Source organism: Chiroxiphia lanceolata, chromosome 1 (assembly GCF_009829145.1).
Source record: "Chiroxiphia lanceolata isolate bChiLan1 chromosome 1, bChiLan1.pri, whole genome shotgun sequence".
NCBI classification, from domain to species: Eukaryota; Metazoa; Chordata; class Aves; order Passeriformes; family Pipridae; genus Chiroxiphia; species Chiroxiphia lanceolata.
This window is the reverse complement of record NC_045637.1, coordinates 152,072,547-152,089,475: the sequence shown is the minus strand read 5'-3', so window position 1 is coordinate 152,089,475 and position 16,929 is coordinate 152,072,547. Positions and strand designations below refer to the sequence as shown.

At 41.0% G+C, this 16,929-nt stretch overlaps 1 protein-coding gene across 2 annotated transcripts in view; it reads left to right on the top strand.

Moving 5' to 3' along the window:
• The window catches only part of CRHR2 (corticotropin releasing hormone receptor 2), a 142,322-nt gene that overhangs the window by 101,713 nt on the left and 23,680 nt on the right, over positions 1 to 16,929 (top strand). For both annotated transcript variants that reach the window (XM_032702533.1, XM_032702543.1), the window contains 3 exons: positions 1,707 to 1,860; positions 5,122 to 5,182; positions 9,199 to 9,271. In XM_032702533.1, coding sequence (XP_032558424.1) covers positions 1,707 to 1,860; positions 5,122 to 5,182; positions 9,199 to 9,271 — 288 coding nt within the window. The remainder of the gene's footprint in view (positions 1 to 1,706; positions 1,861 to 5,121; positions 5,183 to 9,198; positions 9,272 to 16,929) is intronic.

Below are 16,929 nucleotides of genomic sequence, written 5' to 3'. Positions count from 1 at the left end.
ACACAAGAACAACAGGCTCAGATATAATTATTTTTTCAAATTCTTCAGAAAATGGGCAGCTCTGGAAAGGACAAAAACTGTGTAAATCTTGTAAGTGAGGGAGAGAAGTGAACAAGAGTGGAGACACTCTATCAGAGCATTTCCATGGGATTGAGGCCACAGGGAAAGATTTAATTCATGCTCATACCTTCAAAAAATCAAATGTGAGAGTTAGGAGTCTTACTACTTTGGGGGTCAACCAGTAATGGAAGCAAAATTTTTTTTTTTTAGTGAAAGAAAAATGTTCATTTGTTTGTTTGTTTGTTTGTTTGTTTGTTTGTTTTTGGCTTAATTATCCTTTGCTCAAGCCAAAATGGGAAGAAAAAAAAAAAATTGGTTTAAACAAAATCTTGAGAACAGAATGGTTTATCTTTTTCTGAATTGTTTTGGTTTTTAATCCTATTTTAAGGATGGAGCCAGGCCAAATTTGAAATATTAATGAAATAATACAGAAACGAAAGCTTTAACACATCCAAAAGATTTTTTTATTTCCATTCAATAAACAAATTCGCAACTTGTGAATGGGCTGTTGCTTTGTAACTGTGTTTCTTGCCCAATAAATTCTTAGTCTCCAGAATTGTGCTGGGTTTGATGGTGCACCTGCTGCTCTGTCAACTGCCTAGAGACCATCCACACCTCATGCATATGAGGGCTGAACTAAAACCAACTGAGGATCAAAAGCTGCAAATACTCCAGTAGAGTTAATTAAAAGTCTCGAGAATGGTGAGACCAAAATGACACCAGTGGTGGCAGTGAACACAGGTAATTAGTGTCCTGCTCAGTGTGTGCCTGGTCACAGAGACATTTTCCCAGACCTCTGGGTGAGCACTGTGGAAATTGCCATCGGTTCCTTGTGATTTATTGATGGGGTAATACCTCCTGGAGCCTCTCTGGAGCTCATTGTGATTCCACAGCTGTGCTCTCACTGCACACTCATTTGGAGGAAATGCCTGTATTTATGCAATGAGCCTGGCCAAAAATTCCTGTTGGGTTTAAGGCAAAATTCAGAGGTGAAGTGTGACGTGATGTGACTTACAGAATGAAGCACAAATGGCAGGAACAAGGGAGATAAAGTGACTGATAAAAACATACCTTTAAAGCACTTTTTTTTTTTTTGCCTAAATGTTAGTGATGCTCCTTCCTTCAATGGAAACGAAGCAAGACTGTGACATTAATGTCTACCTTTTATTGGAAATGAAGCAAGACTGTGACATTAATGTCTACCTTGTATTTGAATTGCTCAGCAGGTGGGTTATCCTGCCTCAGATATGCAGATATTTAGATATTTAGACTCTCATGTCATCTTTTGATACGACCCTAAGGATATGGCTGTGCCTCTGGAAGATCATCTGTGTTCAAATGAGCTGCTCCTCTTGTGTCCTCGCACTGCTTGGAGGCTGCTGGATTTGCCTTTGGCAGGTTAACTTTCCACACATGTTTAGATACAGCAATTCCTGCATATCATGGTCAAAGCAGCCTCAGCAGACAGTCACAGATGTAGCTGTGAGTTCCCAACAGCACCCAAGATATTGTGATTCCAAGTCTCAGGGAAAATCTGTATCCCACAAGTGAATTCTCCCATTGATTTTTACGGGGATTACGACATACAGAATCTTTTAAATGTTCTCACCATAATTTTAAAATACTCTCTTCTGTTTCCTCTCTAGCCCTGGTGTCGATGTATCACCACTGTCTACAATTATTTTGTGGTGACCAACTTCTTCTGGATGTTTGTGGAAGGCTGCTACTTGCACACTGCTATAGTGATGACTTACTCCACGGATAAGCTGAGGAAATGGGTCTTTCTCTTCATAGGATGGTGTAAGTGACTTCCATGGTTAAAATGGTGTTATCTGATGGTACTTGACATTAAAGTGTTAAAGACAAGAGCAGCAAGAATAAACTTCAAAAATCCTGCTGGGGCAAAATCTGACATTCAGACCTAACTGTGTCAAAACAACATGAGATCAGGTTTAGTTCTTCACTGTGGTGATGACATAAAGCTAATAGGCTATCACCTGATTTGGCTTCATCCTCGGGGACCTGGGGTTCAGGAAAGAAAGAGAACTCCCAGGCTCAGCCTTTTGGAAAGGCAGCAGTCCATATCACATCCCTTTCAGACCACATCCCTTTCACTTCAATCAGCAAAGCAGTGACCACAGCTCCTCACACACTGCTGTTCAACACAGTGTGAAGCAGAAGAGGCACTGTCCATGCCCAGTGGAACACTCAGTCTCAAGAGACACTTCTAAGTGGGGAGCTGACTAGAAGAGAAGCCTAATTACCTACCAGTCCAGCTTCACAGCTGTCTTTTGGACTGCTGAGGGATTTGTTGCTGGAAAACAGCTTTTAACAAAGAGTCCCCATGTCATCTCCCCTGTGGCAACTCAGACTCAGCTTTGGTAAGGCTGCCTTTGGGATCTTGTGATCAGTTATGGTCTCTTAGGTCAAAAAGGGATGTGGAAAAACTGGAGATTATCCAGTAAAAGACTATCAAGATGTTTAGGGGTATAAAAGACATGATATGTGAAGTGAGTCTGAAGGAGTTGAGCCTGTTCAATCTGGCAAAGTGGCAGCTAAGGAAGGATCTGTGAGGTACCAAGAATGATTTGAAAGATAATTACAAAAATGAGGGAGCCAAATTCTTCTTGATAATTGCAGGTTTTATAAGAAGGGACAACATCCACAAGTTGCAGACTGGGACGTTTAAGCTGGGCATTAAGAAAACAGAAAATGTATCAGAAAGTGGTGCAACTTGAACAGATAACTTAAAAGCTGTGAAATCTCTGACCCTGGGGGTATTGAAAATTCATCAAGGCCGAGACCAGGCTGGGGTGGGTTAGTGCTGATAGTTCTGCTTATGGCAGGTAATTGGAGTGGGTACATTCAGAGGTCCTTTCCAACCAACATCTTCCTGTTTTGAATTTTGACAGGAGATGTTTGGCAAGACAAGCCCTGTGCAGGCAGGGCTGTTCACTTGAAGGCAGAATCTGAGGTCAGACAGAGCTAGTGAATTTGGCAGCTCTTTTCTGCTGAAAGAAGAAAGGTGGAAAAAAGTCACCAATATTTTCTGTTCTGAAAGCAGGAAGACGTTTTGTTCAGAAAATGCCTCTCCCTCTCAGAATTGTGCAGAAGTAATTGAATTGCAGTTCTGAGGGCAGAAACAGCCTTTGAGACAAAATATGTCATTCAGTCCAAAACAAAATGGGAGGAAAAAGAGTTGCAGGAGAAAAAAAAATGTTTATGTGGGGAATTGATTCAATTTTTTTTGCCCAGTATTTTTCAATTCTGTCACCAAACTGGAAAATCAGCTGCTTACACAGCTCTCACGGATCCACAGACTGGTTTGATCCGTGCTGTTTTCCCTCCCTACCTCTCTCAGAGCCCTGCTAATGCAGGAGTGGTGTGGGCTGAATATACCCTTTCTCTTACCCTTCTGGGCCCTTTCTGGCTCTGCTCTGCCTTCTCATAAACGTTTTTTTACCAGTCTCATTCTCAAATCCCTGTTCTTCGTTTCACAAGGGAAAGTAAAATATTTTCCTCCAGAAGAAAGGATGTGGCTGCATTTTGTCTGCTCGTGCCTAGCAAGAAAAGTGGGGAGAAAAGTGCACCAGACCCTGTGAGTCAGTGGTGAAAAAGGTGGAAGACAACACAGTCATTTGAAGGGCACAAGAGCCACCAGGGATGGTGGGACAGGAGAACTACTCTTCTTAAATATGACCACTTGCAACTCAGTCCCATGCTTCCCGTGTTATGGTTCTCTTTCCACGGTGCTTCATCTCTTTAAAGCCTCCATTTCCCACAGAAAAAGGCAGCAAAAGGGAGATTCAGAGGCAGTGTCAGAGACAAGGCCACGTCTGCTCCTGCAGGAGGGTTTAAGTCATGTTGCTTCCACCGGGAAAGAAGCAGATACTAGTGAGGGTCACTGAATCTCAACCTCTGCCCATGCATCCACCTTAGAGTAGCAGTGATTTCAGAGGGACACGAACCTGGGGTTTGAAATGAGGGATGGAGCTGGAGGTTGTCTTGTTTGGTTTTTCCCGAGGCCACGGGTTAAAGGGGAAATGGAGAGGGAAAACTCTCCTCCTCCACTTTTGACATCAATCCGGTCCTCGTCTGGGTGAAAAAGTTCCTGTTTTCCCCAGGAGGTCTGTGTCAAAAGGCCAGTTCCATTTATTCTCCCTCAATTCCAGTTTCCTGCTCCAGCAAATGCCCTCCAAGCCAGTTGGACTGTGAAGGCCTAACACAAAACAAACACAAGGGCAAAGCTCTGGACATGAGCTTTGGTATAAAATCAGAATTGGAAAACAGAGGAAATGGCATTGCTGGGACATTAAGTGTGCAAATACACCTCATCTACTACACTGAGGAGCATGATAGTAACACCTGCTGGGTACAACAGAAAGCAAACTCCAAAAGCAGATCCATGGCTTTGACAAGAGCTCATATACACACAGAGAGCATATTGCACATTGTAGGGAGTAGGATGATGTCTGTAAACTTAAGAGCAGCTGGATCCTTTAGAGGGGGAAAAAATTAATGCTGATATTGCAAGATATCAAGATAATCTTTCTTATAGTCCTATTTCATAGGGAAGACTGAACTCAAAAAGTTACTCAAAGTTTCAAAAATGTGCTTCATCCAAAGATCCCAGTAAGTTTCCAAGTTTCTTGGAGCCTGGGAAATAAAAACCTAAACACCCACCCCCAAGTACTGTCTTTAAGATTTTGCTGTATCAGCTACAGGAAAATTAAAAGTGACTAAAATTGCCTTTAAATCAGACAAACTTGTTCTGGTCACTTCTATAGAAATGTAGGTATATATTTGTGTTTGTTAATATTTTTATTAACTTTTCTTACTGGTACTAAAGTTTTGTTGAGATTATATATTTTTTTTAATTTACACATTAAGAGGTCTTAGCAATTGTGATGTCTCAAGGATACCAAAATAGGACCACCTGTACTTAGAGTCTTCCAGTTCATTAACTAAGTCTCTCCTCACACAAATCTGAATTTACTTTTGGACCACAGATGCATCCAGCCAGCCAGCCATGATTAATTCCTGGTTTTTTCACTCCTGCAGGTATTCCTTGTCCAATCATCATTGCCTGGGCCATTGGCAAGCTATATTATGAAAATGAACAGTGAGTGATGTTAATATTTGTGTTACATTAATATGTGTGTGTAAATATTAATATTAATGTGCAAGTTTCCTGCCTGTCATGCCTGATTTCTTGCACATGGGGATGGAGAGCTTTTGTGCTCTAGGAAAAGTGTCCTTAAAGAGCTGCCAGCTCTGATCAGCTCCTTTTTCCAAGGACAGTTTCCCGGGGGATCTCATCCACTAGTTCTTTAAACAGCTGGAAGTTCCTCTTCCAAAGACTTTGCTCTTTGCCACAGTGTTTGTCCATTTGTCTTGACCACTGGGGAAATGATGTGTCATTGCCCTCTGAGGCCAGACCCAGCAAACTGGGCACATGCAGAAAATGTGGACTCTCCTGCAGATTCCAAGACTCTTGGGGACAGCCCAAAATTTGGGACAAAATGGGGACACTCCTCTTCTTCACCTGAGTATCCACTTCAGCTGTAACTTAAGGTGTTCGGAGGTTGAACTGGGGTTCAAGTTGTGTAGGTCATCATTTGAGTTGAAAAGCTCAAAATAGCACTCAGGAAGAATGTTAAGAAAATGCTTCAACCAACTTCCTAACTTTTTTTATGTTTGTACTTAGTAGAGATTGTTTTCTGCATAATGGGGCAACTTTAATTGGTACTGTGGCAAATATCCTGTCTGGGGTTTCGAAAAATATGTCAGCTCTGAAAAAAAGCACTGTTAAATCTCAATCAAAAAATCCCACAAAAGTGATTAAGGATTACTGTAGTAATTTCACTGATGGGCAGTTGTTAAGGGGAAAAACATCAATAAGATCTAATTAACAACAGTGATAAAACCAGTGGTGGATTTGGTTATACTAAGAACTATCAGAGAACCGTGAAGAATATTAATTAGTTCTGTTCAGTAGAAGTGTGTTTACATATCTCAGTCTTATCAGAACTGTCTTCCTAAATTGTCCCCTTTAATATTTAGGGAGTGTGTGTTTGTTCTTCCAGAGGTTAAAAAAAAGAAAAAAAAAAAGGTTAGATGGCTTTTATTTCACACAGATGGAATGAAACTTCTGATGCACCAAGTAATTGTCAGTGATTTAAGTTTCTCTTTTTGGTTTTAAATAAATGTGCAGTGATGATTTTATTGCAGGAGTAACGGCTTGTGTTGGATTTAAGGCAAGACTTCAGATGGCAGACAGTTTGCAATATCTCAGCCAAGGTCCCAGTGTGAACAATTAGACTGTAAATATGAAATATTGCTAATCAAATGCAGACATATATAACCTCACTGGCAAATAACTGTCCCCTCGCTATTACTCACCCGATCTAATGGGTATATTAGGAATATTTAGATTATAGTGTAATACATTTGGTTTACAGCCTAAAGAGATGAACACCAACCTAAAAAGCTGCTTGCCTTTTTTTCTGTTTTTTTCCTCTCCACTACCTACAAAAGGAACCTGGAATCAACAAAAGGGGTCAGCTCCTCCCTGTAGAGGCTTGTGTTGTAGAACTCTTATCTTTGGAGACAACCTTTTTCCCTCAAACTGTGTGAAAGTGTGTAAATACACGAGGCTTCACTCAGTGCAACTTTGGTCTAATACTGGGCTCCAGAAAATAAATGTCAGCATTTTGGTCTTCCAGCTAAATTTAAATTCCAAAGAACAGGGAGCAGACTTTGCCCTGGAACCTCATCTGTGCTCTGCCAGCTCTGTTCCAAATTCTTTGCTGACTTTTTCTAGCCCACTAAGTTCTGCCATATGCTTCAGTCTCCTTCTTATTAGTCCCCCTGCTAGAATCCTCTGCTGGAGCAGCCAGTTTCCCAGAAACTCCTCTTCTAATAGCTCTTGGTACCATGAGTTTCAGGCAATATAAAATAGTTCTCCCAAAATACCCTTCAAAATCTTCTCTCAAATGTAGGTCTTGCAAGTTATGGAGAATTATGTTTCCTGCCTTGGCATATCTTGTAATTCATTTTTCTTCAAATCTTTCCATCTACACAAGAATAAAAAGGCAGTTTCATTCATTTAAGGCTACCCTGGGGATTCTTCTTGGATGATAACTTACTTGGAGGAAGTGCCTTATTCCAAGTCTTGCTCTCATTACCAAATCTTGGAAAATTAGTTGCAAAATTATCCATTTACACTAATTTGCAGCCTGTGCACCAGGGAATAACAGATGTGTTTTATATTTCTAAAATATTCAAAGCTCACTCATTCATTTGGAACTTAAAAGATGTAGGAATTGAGTCAAGAAAAGGCAAATAATTCATGGTTCTGAGTCACGTTTTTAGATACCAGCTACATATCTCAGCACTGCTGTCCAGTCAGAACATCTTGAAATGGGCACCCAGCTCCTTCTATTTTAGCAAACAACACGTTTTGTAGAAAGGCTTTGAGGACACGATGTGATCTGTAAGAATTCTTTCCTCGTCTCAGTTTATTTGCCCTGAACTCTTGACATTGTGTCTTGCAGACAGTCACCTCTCTGAGGCAACACATTTTCTATCTGGCTGCTTGTAAAAGTGAAAATCTGCCTCCCTGGTCTCCTTGGCTCGGGAATTACCCTTGTTCTCACGTCTCCAGTGGCACTAACTTACTGTTTGTCACAAGGCAAACAGGAGAAAGGCATAATTTTTGCTGTGCAGACTTGTTATGTGGTATCCATGGCAGGGAAGAAAACTCTCAGACCCTTGAACTCCAAGATCTACTTGCTAAGGGATCCAGAGCTCCAATTATCTAGACCTTAAGGAATTACGAGAGCAAAGTTGTCTCTGCTTGGTGGAATCCTGGATCCAGACCACGTGGATGTGTCTGTAGTACTAAATTAGCTGGGCCTGGATTAATTCCTGGGGATGGAGTCCAAACAGCATGGAGTAATTCACATCCATATTATTAAACCTTCTTGGCCTCAAAAATCAGGGTAGCTGCAGTTTGTGGACTATTGGGAGTGTCCTCTGGCTCATGCTAGCTCCAGATTTGTTACCCAAGAATAGTTTAGGGGTTGGATATTATTTGGGCTGCGCCAAAGCTGCAGCAAGGAAAATGTCATGGTGTAAATGATTGAGTTCAGAGCTGAGCCCAGTTTCTAATTCATTTACCAGCATAAATACGACAGATTTGTTACTCTCAGTTAAGACAATGAAGCGAGTGACACTGTGGGTTGCTGTGAAATCACAGGGTTAGTCTGTTGTATAGCACAGCAGGGAGAAAAACATGTGGAATTAGTGGAAGTGAAAGTCAAGCCAGTGCTGAGTCACATGTGGCACATCCAGGATCTCTGCTGGTTTGAGGCCATTTGATTTACCTGAGACTTCACTTCACCTGTTTCCTCTTGGTGATCCAAATACTTGGATCAGGTATTTGGTCGCTTCAAATTATGGCTCTGTACTCTTTGCTGGGTTTGGTGGTCATGGAATCATAGAATCACTAAAGTTGGAAAAGACCTCTAAAAAAAAAAAAAGTTGGAAAAGGCCCTTCACCCAAGGCTGCCAGGTCCACCACTAAACCATGTTTTTGAACACTTCTAGGAATGGTGACACCGCCACTGGAGTCCCCAGTGATCCCAAGATTCATTCAAGGCCAGTGGAATTACCCCTCATTCATCCAGTAGCTTATTTAGACAGCATTTCCGTGCAATTTGAGACATATTTGCTATAAGCAGCAGCCACTTTGTGGAATGTGTTTCTGGGCACAGCAGCAGATAACAGTTGGAGATTTTTTTCTTACACAGAATATTTCCTTAGTCCCTTTCTCAGACATCTCCTGCACCCTCCTTGTAGCAGGTTCTCACATTTCTTGGAAATATTTACACAGGCAATTGCCAAAACCATAGTGAGAACGTGAATGTTTTAATGGGAGGGGGAAATGGGGCTCAGATCTGTGTCCGACAGCAGGTGCTTTGTAGCAGAAAACTCATTTCCTTTCTGAATATTTATATATGATTAATCAATGCAGTGAATAAAGGAACACCTCTCTACAGTGTCCTTCCTATTACAGTCTAAAAGAAGTGAATTTAACTTTACATATGATTTTCTTATTTGTTTGGTTTCTTACAGATGCTGGTTTGGAAAAGAGCCAGGGAAATATATTGACTACATATATCAAGGGCCAGTGATTCTTGTCCTTCTGGTAAGTGTTTGTGTGGGTGGAAGGACACTGCCATCTCCCCTTGAGAGATAATTTGATAGGCATCTGCAAGGTTCCACATACTTTTATGTAAAATAAGACACAAACAAGGTCAAACATCTTCAGATGCTCTCTGAAGTTGCCACAGTAGCTAAAACTGCAAGTCAGAACTGAAGTGATCTGACTTTCCTTGATCTCAGGCCATTCTTTCCTCCTCCCTAAGAAAAGCTGTTTGCCTTTGTACAATGTTTTGAGATGTAGGAAGGAAAAATGTTCAAAAACAGGAGGTACATCACAATGTCTGCCCATCCACTTGAGGTTCCTGACAACCAGAGCAATTCTGCCATGTGCATTGTTTAGAAAAATATAACAATCATGGCTGGGAATTGCATCTCCTCATACAGCCATCTCCATCTTCTACATCCCCATCGCTGCTGTGTGTTTGTTTTTAGCTTTCCTGTTGTTGAGTTTCCTTTTCAGTGCTGCCCACACTTACCAGGCTGTTTATCTGTTTACCCAACACTCTGTCTCCTGTGCCAAGCAAGGGTAGGCAGAGGAAGAAGGAGACTCATTCATAAACCACGTTGAGCCTTCAGCTGAAAGGCAGTGGTGCTGAGTGTGGATGGAAAATATCAGTGCCATTGGAAAGGACAAGGCTGAAAAAGCCAATTCTGCTCTTGCAGGCAGATGTCACAAGAGAGAATTCACAGGGCTTGGTGGCTTCCCCTTCTTAGGGAACCAAGACTCACCACAGCTGTCCCTTTTGCCACTCTAATCCCCATGGAGAAGGTGCAAATTCTCCAGAACAGGCACCACTTCCAGCTTCATGCTCTCACCTTGTCAGTGCTCTGTTCATGTGATTTCGGCATGAAAAAAGCTTCCCTGTTGCCTAGGAAGCCAACTACCACTCTGAATGTGTCCTGACATCAGGAGAGGTAATTTCTGTATTGTTCAGATGCTGCAAACAGATCACATAGTGCACACCTGAAAAGAGAAAAAAAACCCAAACACATAGGAGGAGTCTGTTTTTATGTAAAGATTCTTTTCATTATGTTCTAAGGAGGGAAATAACAATTGGTGTGATATGTCACTGAAGGAGTGACCCCAAAAACACAAACAGCTTCATGGTGAATTGACTCACTGAGACTAACTCACAAATAAATCCTATTTGGACAACACAAGGTGGGAGGTTTGTGATACTCAGAGCATTTGGGTTTCACATCATTGTCTAGAAGTCTGTGAGTCTCTGAACACACCATAACCCCTTTAGTCCACAAGATCTGTAAAATCCTTGGGCAGCATCTCTAGCAGATACCATAGGTAGCTTAGTCATGAAAACACCTTTCTTCTCCCCAGAACAGCACTTTAAAGAGCCCAAGGAGACCCAGAAAGTGGAGGTACAGTTGGGGCTGTCTTTATATACAGATCATTATTATCTGCCTTTAATTTAGAATAGCCTTGAGACCCCTCTAAACTGAGCCTGTAACTGAGGAGCCCTGACCTGACACTGTGTAATGAACCTTCCTACCTTGGCCTGCCTGCACTTGAGCTCTAATTAAGCCACTAATGAGATAACATCAGTAATTGCACTGTAGGGGGAGGGAAAGCAGCTGATACAATTTAGAGAAGTAACATGAGGGCAAGCCCTTCCTCCCTTCACCTTATGGTTACTCCCATCAAAAAGCACTGCTGCAAGAGGAAAGGAGCTCTCTGGAAAAAAATCTAAAAGGCAAATTTGAACATTCCTCTTATGTGCCCTCCCCCCTTCTTTTGTGAGCTGTCAGATGAGTTTTGTGTTTAATTAAAACACACAGCCCCACAGAGTCTTAGAGCAACTTGACAGGCTCTTTTTTTGATCCTTATGTGTATAAATTCAAATTGTATATAACTATTCAAGCATCATTTATTTTATTGGAGTTACTGACCTTTTCAAGGATGCTGTGAAAAGTGATGGATTAAGAGCACTGAAATTTGACTTCTGCCTTGTACTCAGGGCAAAAAAGTCAAGCATCACCACCCTCATACGTGATTATGTCTCTGCCTGATCACAGATGGGGACAAAGTGCTGCTTTCTTCTTCCCTCCAGTGAACAATGGTCACCAAAAATGGAAAACACGAAGATTTCAAGAATAGTGCACGTCTGTGACCTCTTTCAGTCACAGCTCATGAGCTTAACTTGAATTAATGAAGAATTGAAATAGAGTTGAAGCTGAAATTCATATTTTGTGAAAGAACATATACAACAGGACATAGTCCTGACAGGACAAGGGAGAACGACTTTAAGCTGATGGAGAGTAGATTTATAGTAGATATATAGGAAGAAATTCTTCCCTGTGAGGGTGGTGAGGCCCTGGCACAGGTTGCCCAGAGAAGCTGTGGCTGCCCCATCCCTGGAAGTGTCCAAGGCCAGGTTGGACGGGGCTTGGAGCAACCTGGGCTAGTGGAAGGTGTCCCTGCCCATGGCATGGGGTTGGAACAAGATGATTTCAGAGATCCCTTCCAACCCAAATCATTCTGTGATTCTATGACAATTCTGTGCGAAAAAACCCATGGTGCTGCTAGAAAGATAAAAAAACATGAAAGTTACTGGGAGAAATTAATGTTATTTCCAAAAGGGTGCTCACACTAAAAACTAAAAATCTAAAAACTCCATGAAATTACAGTTCCTGTCCATATGTGAGCATTCAGACTGGGACAGCTAAAATTGGCTTCACCCACTGGAGTGAAGAGCCAGGAGCCCAATGTCCAGCTCAGATGAGTTTTGGTTGCCTCTTGGACACATCATGTGTATTCCAGGATTATCGTTATACCAGCCAGTGGAAATATGATTAGAGTGCTCTTGTTAAATATTCTTAGTCCCAGAGGGATACAACTTGCTTCTAAAGATGCTGAGTCTCTTTAAAAGATTGGGGTTTTTAAAGGATTTTTTTCTGCCAGAAATTATTTCCACTGATTTTAGATTTCTCATTTTCTTGTCTCTGTGCATTGAGCAGCTACACCACAGGATGAGATAACACGAGAAACAGGTCATGCAGGAATTCTGAGCTTCATGGGGAAGAAAGATTGGCCCAAGCAAAGTCCTTTGAGCATGGTAGCAATCCTCAAGTCCATCTTTAAACCACATTATTGTGTTATATCTCGGTTACAAAATCTTAGCAATGCAGTCAAGAGATTTGTTTGATTGATTTCCTACTTATCTATAGAAGGAACCTGAAGATTGTCTCGGGCAGAAAACAGGGAAACTATTTCAGACACAATCTCAGACTACTTCAGAAGCAAAGGAAAATAAGTGCTGATCCCACATATTGGGCAAGAAACCTGTATTTTTATCGACAAAAAATGTGAGAGAGAAAATGTGGGTAATCATTCTTCTCTGTTTCATTGCTGAATGGATTTTGGCTTGAACATATCCCCCAAGAGATCTAATCATTCAGTTCATTGGTTGCTTTGAAATTCAATTTCTGACAGCATTTCCTATACCTAAATACCTCTGTTAGGTATTTGCTCTTCAAATTAGTGGTTTTTATTTTTTTAATTCTGATCTCTTTCCTCAGAGTCACATAACCGAGTTTTAATCACACACTCCTCTCTGAAGGTAAAAAAGGGGCAAAAGTTTGGAAATGCGTGCCAGGGAAGCGAATTTCATCCTGATTTTATTAAGGAAAATACATTTCTTATGTTCAATTTTAAATGTAAATGCTGCCAAAGAAACTGGTGAACATAAAAACACAGTAGGATCAGAGGAGATAGGAGGACAAACCTCACAAAAGATGCATCGGGGGCAGTTAACTGACCTGCTTTCATTCACAGCGACTTCTGTTGTGAAGTGACCCCAGCTAGAAACTGCTCTGCAATATTTCTCAGAGTGAAAATTGTATCAATTTTCTGTTGTTCAAACAGGCAGATCAAATATTTCTTTTTTTTTCCAAACTTTACATTCGGCTTTAATAGATTTTTTTATTTTTTCTTTTTTCTCTTGTGCTTGGGAACTGAACAGTTTTATGACTTCTGCTTTTTTTGTGCCTGGTTGAAAATAATTCCCCACAATCAATTAGCTGCTGCAGTAAGAGGGTGGATGAGCTGATGGGAAGATCTGGAGTCCACTTCTGCCTGTACCTGCATCAGCTGTTTCCTCTTGAACAAGTTAGATTGCTGCTCAAAGCTCGGGTTTCCCCCAGCTCTAAAGCAAACTTAATGATACTTATCTTCCTTTGCTTTGAGATTCCTGGGTGACAAGTGCTTTAGAGGAGTTAAGAGTCCTTAGGAAGATGGGCTTGTCCTTGTTGCAGTGTGGAATTTTGTTCAGGAGAGGGCTGACACATGCACCCAAGTGGTCTTTATGATGTTCTAATCATTCACCAAGTAGCATTTTTGTGGTGGCAAGATCAAAGCTTGCCCCAGTAATCAAGGTGTGACCACACCAATGGATTTTTATGGCAGCATCCCATTCTCTGGTTTATTTTCTTTTTCTTTCTCAGTAGTTCCAATTTTTTTTTGCTTGTTTCCTTTCTTTCACTGGGAGCTTGAGATAGAATTTTTCAGGGAGCCAGCTAATGTAATTCCAACATTTGTTTTGTGAATGAAAATGCCCAGAGCTCATGACTCTCCATGGTAAAGTTAAGATTGTTTTCTTCCCCCACAGCATTACCCTTGTATCAAGTGATTGATGTGCCATGTTATTGCCTCATCACTTAGTGCTGTGAGTCCCTGTACAGCTCTTTGCAATCAGGCTTTATTTGAGCTGTTCTGAGTAGTTTGATGTCACTAAAGATCTGTCAGCCTGTTCTTCATTGTCTTTTATAGATGTGTGTAAAATAGCACAGATGAACTGGTAGCCTCTGTCCATTGAGAAAATAGAATATATATATAGATATATATATGTGTGTGTATATACATATATATATTTTTATGTATTCCTACCCTTTTTCTCATTTATTTTTATCCATAGTGCTCTTCCCTCCAAACCTCTAACAAGTTCAGTGGGAACCTTTAGGGAAACAAATTTGAATTCCTTTCAGAAACCTGAATGCACTGATCACAGGGTCTCCCTTGCCCCCATGCTGACTCTTTCAGAGGACTTCACAAACCATATCATTCTTCCCTTTTACACCTTATTTCTACAAATGCTCTTCTTTACAAAGAGTTTGTCTGGCTCAGCTTCAGGTTATGGGATGTAGCAGTAGCTATATATAGCAACCACTGGCTGATGCTCTGGAAGACCATGAAACTTTCTTCAGTAAAAATCGAGTGTTTAGGTGGCTTTTTTTAGTCTCTGAATATTTTCTTATTTTCTGCTGATTCTCTCCACCCTTATGCTTCCACTTCTGCATTGTTCTGTTGAGAGACTGAAGTTTTATTATTATTATTATTATTGATATATCTTTTTCATTTTCCCTTATCCTTCCTATCTGACTGTCTCATGTTTTTTCTCAACCACTGGATTGCTGATTAAATTATTAAATGATTTTCCTATTGATTTTTTAAATTTCTCTCTCTCTAAACATGAGCAGTTCTTCCACTGCTGCAAGGTTGCAGTTCATAACCTGCAAACTGTTGATGTCCCTGAGATTTTCTTGCAAGAAAACCATTTATCATAATTTTCACTAGTTTGCAAGCAGGCTGCCTCAGCTACAGGGAGGATAGAGATAATATGCTAATTTAATTGTAGTCGACCAGAATTTATCTCCAATTTTGCCATCATTGTTATTACTTTGTTCCTGCCATTTACATTTTGTAGCTGTGCAGTCAATAGTGTCAAACAAGGTGTCCAATACCATGTACACTCTACAATGTCTCTCATTTTCTAAATTTTCTGTTTCTGAGATGTCCCACAGCCAATAAGAATCTCACATGACCAGCAGCTACTAACAAAATTTCTCCAAAATTCATCCTAAGCCTTAGAACACTTTCCAGATAAAACAATCATGTTTCCTCAACAAGTTGCTGGATGGTTCCTCTTTGGAGAAAGACTTTCTTGTGGCTCTTGGTGTCACCATGTGACAACTTGAGCCTGCCCAGCCCGGGGAACTACCAGGTGGATTGTTCACGTCAGTGTGACCATATTTTGGGGCTGTCATGTCCTCTTGGCCATTTTCACTGGGCTGGTGGGATGAGTTGACTGTCCAGGAGCTGTCATGCCCTCCAGGTGAGAACAGTCTGTGTGCCACTGTTACTTTTGAAAGGGCCTCTGTGTTCTGGTGTTGCAACATTTGACGTGTTGAACAAAGCTTTTTGAATACAAGGTGTTTCAGGAGAGACAGGAGGACCACCCCAGCATTAAGAGGATCACAGGAGGGGGTTGTAAAATTGGCAAAGGCTGTGGACATGCTCATGCAGGGTGCAGGGCTCCAGTGGGGAAATGATGTGATCCCAACCAGGACTGAAGTTTGGACTTAGGTTTATGTGGCAGTGTGGGCAAAGCGTCTGTGTGCTGATGTGTAAGGAAGGTGTCTGTCCATTTACCATTCCCTGCTTTCCCCACCAAAACACAACTCCCTTACAATCTCCAGGACATTCCTGCCCTGCTTCCCTGCAGTGGATCTTTCCCTGCTGCTCCAGGAAGTCTCTTCCAAGAGTCTCCCTGATCATGACCATCACCTCGTTACGCCTCATTCTTCTTAATCGCATCTCGTTTTTCCTGATTGTGCATAAAAGTATTTTCCAGCCCTGTGCCCAAAGGAGTCGTTGTGATGCCTGTGACCTTTGAAAAGGAAACTTTTGTGATAAAAAGGCACTGTCTGAGGATTGTGTCAGGACAGCATGGGAGAACAATTAAAACAGAGCATTAATAAACTGCCAGGCTGTTCGTCTGAGGGCAGGATGACAGCATCTAATGCTCCCTCTGAAATGACTGCTCTGATCCCAGTTTGGGTTACTTAATCCTGAGGTGGATTTTACGACATTGCATAAAAATACAAAGCCTAAATGGAATAATTTTTACAATTCCTGGGAGTGAAGAGGAACAAACATTCTAAGAAGCACAGAAGTAAAAGCTTTCTGTGAAGCATAAAATACAAACCCCAGCAGAAAATGAGCAAAATAAATGCCAGTTGTCCATTAAATTCTCAAAAGAGAAGAGCTTAATGACTTCCCTTTTAAACTCCTGGGCTCGGGGAAAAATGCAAAGAAACCTTCCGAGTCAGCGTTCCCTCTTTTGTGCATTTTGGCAATTTCATCTTCCTAAGGAAGATAAATTTTCTCTCAAATAGAGTTTGGGTTTTATGAAACAAAAATTTTATGACCAAAAATCACTCACTGAAAAGTTTCTTTTGGTTCAGAAGAGTTTCTGGGTTTGTGTGTTCAGGTTATAGTTGATCAGTGCCAAAGCAGATGGTCCAAATGGTTTTTGGATCACTGGTTTATAACTCCATTTTGGGGGTCTGAATTTTCATCTCAGTTTAGAAATGGAAATACTAAACTTCCAAAGCTCTGGCAAGATATGAAAACTCTTTCTTTCCCATCTGTAGCTGGAGAGAATCTTATTCCAGCAATAAAGATATTCTTAGCATAGCATAAATAAAAGTAAGAGAAGAAGAAATAAGACATTTTACTCTGCCTTCAACACTTCAGCTATGGGTTCATTTTATCCGTCAATAAATATTAAGGTAAAAATCCTTAATTCTGTTTTCCATTATGAAGCAGAAAATGTCTACAAACAGAAA